Source organism: Nanorana parkeri, unplaced genomic scaffold (genome assembly GCF_000935625.1).
Source record: "Nanorana parkeri isolate BGI_ZX_2015 unplaced genomic scaffold, ASM93562v1 scaffold16, whole genome shotgun sequence".
NCBI classification, from domain to species: domain Eukaryota; kingdom Metazoa; phylum Chordata; class Amphibia; order Anura; family Dicroglossidae; genus Nanorana; species Nanorana parkeri.
The window spans coordinates 1,478,603-1,485,875 of NW_017306284.1; the positions used below are offsets into that span (position 1 = coordinate 1,478,603).

General features: G+C 44.1%; 1 protein-coding gene across 1 annotated transcript in view; it reads right to left on the bottom strand.

The window, feature by feature from the left end:
* The window catches only part of RNF19A (ring finger protein 19A, RBR E3 ubiquitin protein ligase), a 36,156-nt gene that overhangs the window by 23,256 nt on the left and 5,627 nt on the right, over positions 1-7,273 (bottom strand). The window contains exons 2-3 of the mRNA XM_018559311.1: positions 4,722-4,930; positions 2,688-2,832 (exon numbers count right to left, since the gene is read on the bottom strand). Coding sequence (XP_018414813.1) covers positions 2,688-2,832; positions 4,722-4,930 — 354 coding nt within the window. The remainder of the gene's footprint in view (positions 1-2,687; positions 2,833-4,721; positions 4,931-7,273) is intronic.

Genomic DNA, 7,273 nt, shown 5'->3' on the forward strand with positions numbered 1-7,273 from the left:
CGATCCCGATGTGGGTCCGGGACCAGCACAGCAGTTCCGCCAGTAGGGATAAGAGGGAGATAATCACAATCTCCCCCTGATCTCCCAGCCGATCTCTGAATGCAGGAAGTGATGTGTGTTACATCACTTCCGCATTCAGCTGTCATTCTTCGGGATCTGTAGCTGGAGAGAAGCTGGTGAAACAGATCTCTGCTTCATCAGCTTCTTTGGAGGTCCCTAGGTGGCATTAAGGTTTTTTTTATATATAGTCAGCTTTAGGGGGGGAAAACAAGCTGATGATGGGCGCACAAGATCAAGCAGCCTTGGCTGCCTTAACAGGTGGCTGCTAATGGGGCCTGGCAGTGGCTGGCGGGTGTACGAGGAGTCGTGGCCGGGGCCGAGGGAGAAGCGGCCCGGCCGTCGGAGGCTGCAGTGCTGCTCCAAAAAGCTTCGGCGGCTGCAGAAAGACAAAATGGGACCATGGGAGACGCGGACCTGGGCCGGTGGAGGCAGCAGATGGGATGGCGGCTCCAAGAAGCATCGCGGCTGCAGATGGGATGGGACCGAGATAGATACGGCCCCGGCTGCGGGCGGTTCAAGTAAGATGCAGGCTGGAAGCAAGATGCAGAATGGAAGCAGGCTGGGGAGCTGCAGGTAAGAAGAGCAGCATGTGTGCATTATAGATCATGCACAGCCCACCTTAAAGTCTCTGTGCAAGGTCTATGGTGGACTCTGGGGGGTTTCTGGTGGGGTTTGCAGGGGCACTGCAAGGTCTATGGTGGGATGTGCAGGGTCTATGGTGGTCTCAGCCTGACATCCTGCAGTGCCCACCAGAGATCCTTTACAGCCACTTGAGACCCTGGCTTCCCTGCAACACTAAGGCCTCATTCACACTGCTTAAGGCTGTGAAACACTGCACGCGAAGCAGCGTGGAGCGGTGGCGCGCTGCCTTTGCGAATAGCGTGTCATGTCATTTTCTCCTCGGCACCTCAGCTTGCGAGAGCTCGCGTAGCCGAACGTGCCAAGATGAAACCTAAATACACCACTGCTTAAAGTACTGATGTGATTAAAAAAATAAATAAAAGGGGGCCAATTCCACCCAAAACTACTGAAATATTGCCCATCAGAATCCCAAATTCTGCTCAGATGCATTATCACTAACATTTTAGATCTCCTTTACAAAGCATTTCAGGAGAACGGCAAGTAAATGTACAAAACGGCATTCTGGCACTGTCCGAGGATGAAATCTTGCTGGCTGGCTTTGAATTCGGGCATGACAGAAGAGTCTGAAAATAGTCACCACATTTTACAATTTCTATTTAAGCCCGTCTATTCTCAGCCTCCAAAGCCGTAATTGTCTTGAAGGACAATGCAGAGGAAATGCTATAAACAAGAGCAGCCAAGTGTCAGCCCATAAAAGGTGACGGCCATTACACAGAGCAGAAAAGGACTTATAAAAGGTGACGGCGATGAACAAAAAAAGACTTTTCGCCTCAGCCTTTAATGACCGTTTTATGCCTCAACTCAAGACGTTAAAGCTAAACTTCAGGTTAAATACACAGATGAAACATCAATATGAGGGCCGTTTTACCTGCCAAAGGATTTGTGTTTCTTTCCATCCAGGCCTGGGATTGATGCAGCTCTACCACATACCACATGCTTGATTGGCAGTATAAAGATGCCCATACACTGTGGCGGTTTGAACAAAGAAAACAGATTCCTCCATCAACGCTTAGGAGCATTGATGAAGGAACTTCCCATTGTCTTCATAATACCCAAACAGAGCCAGCAGAGCCTCATCAGCTGATTAAGGGATGCCAGCCAAAAGGGTGCTGTTAGCAAAATCCACTGTGTGAATTTTGGCCGGTTCGACAATAATGAATTTGTCATAAATCGACCGAAATTCATATAATCTATTGCCAGCCTAACTCTCTTGGCATGGAATTTTAAACTACCTCACAGGAGTACACTCATCCAATCAGACAACCAACTCTAAAATAAGTGTAATGGATGTAATTTGACTCAATGGGATGTGGTACCCCTTATGCCAACCAATCCCTCTAGTCAACTAATCTAATTTGAAGGGTGGAAAACACCCACTAACTCAATAAGGTTGGCAAACTGATGCAAAGGGGTAACTAAAAAGTCTGTCTTTATTAACTCTTATGCAATTGGCTGAATGTCATGTGATACCCCTCATGCCAACTGATCCCTCTATTTAAGTGTACATTCAACCAATCTTGATGGGTTGGCTTGAGGGCTAATTAAAATAAACAAATTAAAATTCTGCATGGATGGCCCCGAGTGCAGAAAGCATGCAGGATGATCTTAATCGGTACAGAGAATTGACTGGTTGGCTGGGGAGTCTCCCTGGCCACCCCATAGGACTGGCACTAGCACGTGAGAAGTGCAAATATGCCACATGATAGGAAGTGGAGAAAAGTGGATGGATGACATGGAAAAGATTAGGATGGGTAGGGCAAGACTGCTGCTGAAGATAATAAAGTAAGAACAGGCCGGCTGAATACTGAACCCTAAAGGTGCCTTCTAAAGAACAGAGCCCTTGGCTTGTTTCTTGTTTTATAATTCATTGCAAAGTATGCCACCTTACCTTTTTCTTTGTCCTATCACCTAAGCATACCATAAAAAAGGAGGAGTTTCAATGCATGACTTGTGGACAATGTATTTATGGGTTCATCTGCACTCACCTTAGATAATGCAGGTCTGAGATCTCCTTCATGCATAGCCAGCAGAACTCACAGCCGCACACTGCGCACGTCATATGGTTACAGCTCCCATCATTCATTTTTATGATATAAGCAGCACATCTCGGGCACGGTTTAATGTCATCTGCTAGTTGAGAGAAAACAAAGAGCTATAGTCACAACTAAAGAGACTCAGGACCCATGACACCAACTGAACACACTATAATTCAAAGTTTATCGTACTCTTCGTAAAAGTGAACATATCTATAGCGAACACTTTTGCAGTCCATTTCTTTGCCATATGTTGCTCATTAGAGATATTTCCCTTCACTTCCTGTACTGTAAACGCAACAGGAAGAGGATATCTTTCAAATATGGTGAACCACCCCTTTTTAGACACATCGTACAAAAAAGTATCCCCTCTGCAGTTGGTGGCAACTCAAAACTGTACTTGCCTGCACTTTCTGTCCCAGTGACATTGGTGATCAGGACAATTAGAGAAAGTGAATCTAAAGGGCACCCAGACTGTAATAAAAACCTAAAGGGTTCTAAGCCCTCACAACTCTATCCAAATCTTAAAAAAACGGTTTTGTCTTTAGTTCTACTTTAAACATTGTTGCAGTAAAAAGGTAAATATATTACGATCACTTCTATCATATGGAATTTATGTTGTTTTATGTCCAAACTGATGACCACTCAGCCAGCTGATGGGATGGGAAAAGGTACCAGGGCAGTGTTCTAAACCAGTATAACCAGGACACACAAAAGGGTCTTAACCTTCTACTAATGTGGAAAATTATATTTAAGTATAAGATGCACATTGAAAAAAGATGAAAGAGAGCGTCAGACTCTTATTAAAGTGTACGTGTCTCTTATAAACACTGGAAGGAAGAAGCAATCGTTCCACGGGATTGACCAACATTGAGATGTCACTTAGTCCTTTGGGAAATGACAAGTTAAACACTGGACAAGCCCACAAACATGGTGCTTTTTCAGAAAGCAAATGGATCCACTGGGATATTGAATATGAATGTATAGTGCCCTTACATGTACAGGTCTACCAAGGATTTGGTCAAATATATGGGGTTGTCCAAACCTGAGCAATCCAGATGTTCAACCAGAGTCAAACTTACAGAATGCATAATGCATAGAGTGCAACAGAAGCAATCCCACCAATTACATTCATTTACAGGGTTTAAAAATTTCCACAGCACACCAGTGTGAGTATTGGGGCAGGTAAGCAGAATATCTGAAGAAATCTCACACAATGGAAGATAATACATTTATTTCATATAGCATCATAAGGAACCAATTGATGTAACCCCCAAACCACCACTTGATATTAGAGCAGATATTGGCCTGTACAGCAGACATTAAATAAAAACTGGATTTCATTGTTCGAGAACGATGAACAGGACAGCCGGTTCTTGTGGGTTGATCCCTTGTGATGCCTCATCTGGTCTCTCAGTGTCCACCAACACATTCATATACCATCCAAGGAAATATTTATGTATGAATGCATGAAAATTATCATTTTTGGCTAGCTTTACATTTTATATGCATGGGCGCTGGACTCGGAAGCAAGCCAAATGCAGAAAGCTTTTGTGTTGCTTTTTTTTGTGCCAAAGAACAATTCTTGTACTCTAAAGAATGAACTGTAATTGTTGTTCACCCAACCAACAGCAACACACCATGAATAATATGTAGGGTGCTTCAGATGAGCTTTTGCAACCTACGAGTGTGTACAAGCACCATCAAATCACAGATATCTTACAGAAGGAAGATTGTCTTGGCATTCCGGGCTCCATGCCAAAATGATGTGCAATAAGGAGATAACTTTACACTGCCTGCCACCGAGCTGATTATCAGAAACGTTTACATTCACAGGAAAAGCAAAGAACACTGACAAAGCGAGCCATTGTATGAAATGAGCCCACATAAAGAACTAAACGCATTCTAGACATCCCTGTATGAACTGCTGCCATCTTCCATAACAACAATACTTGATTATGATAAAAAAACCTATGACGGAGATACCTGCAGCTCCAGACTCCTGGCTGTAACTGATGGATGATGAGCGGATTGTCCTCAGGCGTAAGCTTTGAGCTCGTTCTTGGCGTGCAGCGTCACATGTCTGATTAGGGTGCCAGATCTGTTTGCAGTGGTAGCAGAACTCTGTTCCACAGCCGTCACGACCGCATGTTAACTTTGGGCAGCTGGCACAGCCAAAAGCGATGACGGCATACCTAGAAGAAAACCAGAAAGGTTATGAGCCACAACTAAAGCATAAATTGATGTAGAGCGCATCTACAAGACCAATAAGGCCTGTGTCAACGGGCTTTTGTTTGCATCAAGGCCTGTGTCAACGGGCTTTGTTTGCATCAGAACCGCTCCTCTAAATATCCAAGTCGATGGGAATGCAAATGCAGCTTGAAGGATATTGCAGCTTAGGAGGAAGTCAAATGGAGGTCAAATGAACCCCTTAATGAACTTCGAATGATCTCAATTTTCTCAAACCGATGTCAAATACTCGACCATGATCGAACCATGCACACAAGGTCAAAGCCTGCGAATACAGACCTTTATTGTGCTATAAACCTCAGATTTTAACACAGGAGCAACAAATTCACAACCCATGTTTTCCTATTGCACTTTTCTCCCTAGGGACTCAGTGCTTTCTCTGGTCATGTTAAAACATAACTACTATACAATTTATTTGCAATCCGTGGCCACTTTTTTGCAGTATGCAGACATGGACAAAAGGCTGCTCAATCAAAAATCAGAATAAGGAGATACATGATCTAAGCCCCTCTGACGCTGGAAAGACTGCTGGTGCCAGAAGTGTAAGAAACTGCTAACCTCCTGGAATTTTCACACTGCCATGTTTAGAGTTTACATAGGATGGTATGAAAAGCATCTGGTGAGCTGGAGCTCTGTAGGCAAAATAAGAAAAAGATCAGAGTAAAATGTCCTCTCTGTATAGCAGTGGGTGCACAAAATGGCAGTCGCTGATTACACAACACTTTGGACCTTCAAGAGGATGGACTACACACACCAACAAGGTCATGCCTGGGAGCCAAGAAAATAAAAATGTGGCTATAGTGGGCAGTCTATAACCAAAACTGGGGGAACAACATTGGAAAAACATTTCCTGGCCTGAAGAATTTCGACTACTGCTGCAGCACCTTGGCGGGGTCAGAATTTGGTATATCTGGCATGAATTCATTACATAGGATGAGCAGCAATGGAAGGATGACAACATCAACATGTGCCTAAAATTCACAGAACGGCATGATGTTGAGTATGTACAGACCCAAGACTTAAAAGAACATTCCCAGAATCTTGCAGCATCCACAGCACGAAGAATAGAGCATGTTTTGATGGCAAAAGGACATCCTACCTGGTACTGGACAGTTGTACTTATACAAGGGAGGACTACGTATGTTATCCTGAGCTTTCTGTGAGTCAAATACTGCGCCATGCAAGTCTGCCAGGAAAAGGGAAAAACTTCATTAATCCTATGTAAAGAGATCATTTACACTAATGTGTTTACACTACAGACTAAACCGAGGATGCTCTGATATAGAGATTTCCCCACAGGTATGATCTATCCTGACTGACATGAGAGGGGGCCAGTTCCTGGAATGTCTCAGATACTAATGGGCATGATAAAAAAACAATCAGTGTGGACTGTGGAGGAGCTAAAACTTCTGTCATGTTTGTTATTGCAGTCTGAGACTCCACAGGGGAGAGTCAACTTTATACCTCTGTGATAAGACAAGAAATGAGGGGAAATGGGGGCCCACCAGGACAAGAAATTGGAGAATGTGGGTTTACTAGCATCAGAAATGAGGGCTCACCAGGACAAGAAATGAGGGGAAGAGGGGGCTCACCAGGCCAAGAAATGAAGGGAAGTGGGGGCTCACCAGGCCAAGAAATGAAGGGAAGTGGGGGCTCACCATAACAAGAAATTTGAGAATGTGGGTTTACTAGGATCAGAAATAAGGGGTCACCAGGACATGAAATGAGAAGTGGGGGCTCACCAGGAGTAGAAATTGGGGGAATGGGTACTCACCAGGACAAGCAATGAGGGGAATGGAGGTTCAACAGGATTAACAATGAGGAAAATTTGGGCTCAACAGGACAAGGAATGAAGGGAATGGGGCTCACAAAACAGGCACGCAAAGCAATACAAATCCCATACGCATACTCCTTGCGGTCTTATGGTAAACATTTATAAAATGTCAATTGTGCCCAACCAGTAGTCAAATAAATAAAAGTACCCTTTGTCTTAAATTCCTCCTGAAAAACAGCACTGTACTTCCTGATATGTAAGAGCGCCTTGGCCCTCCTGTGCCTGCAGGTTCATACTTGTATACCTGCAGTGAGAGATTTTAGGCACTGCTGCTTCCGACAGATAGTCTCAGGAGATTTGGAGTGAGATTTGGTGATGTCACCACTGTGCTGCTTTCTGTTCTCCTAGCTGGAGGTTATTGCATTACAAAGCAAAGCCCTGCCTTCACCAAGATGGCCACCTAACACAGAGACACAGTGTAACAAAAGTCAGTAGCAAGGAGAATATAAGCTGG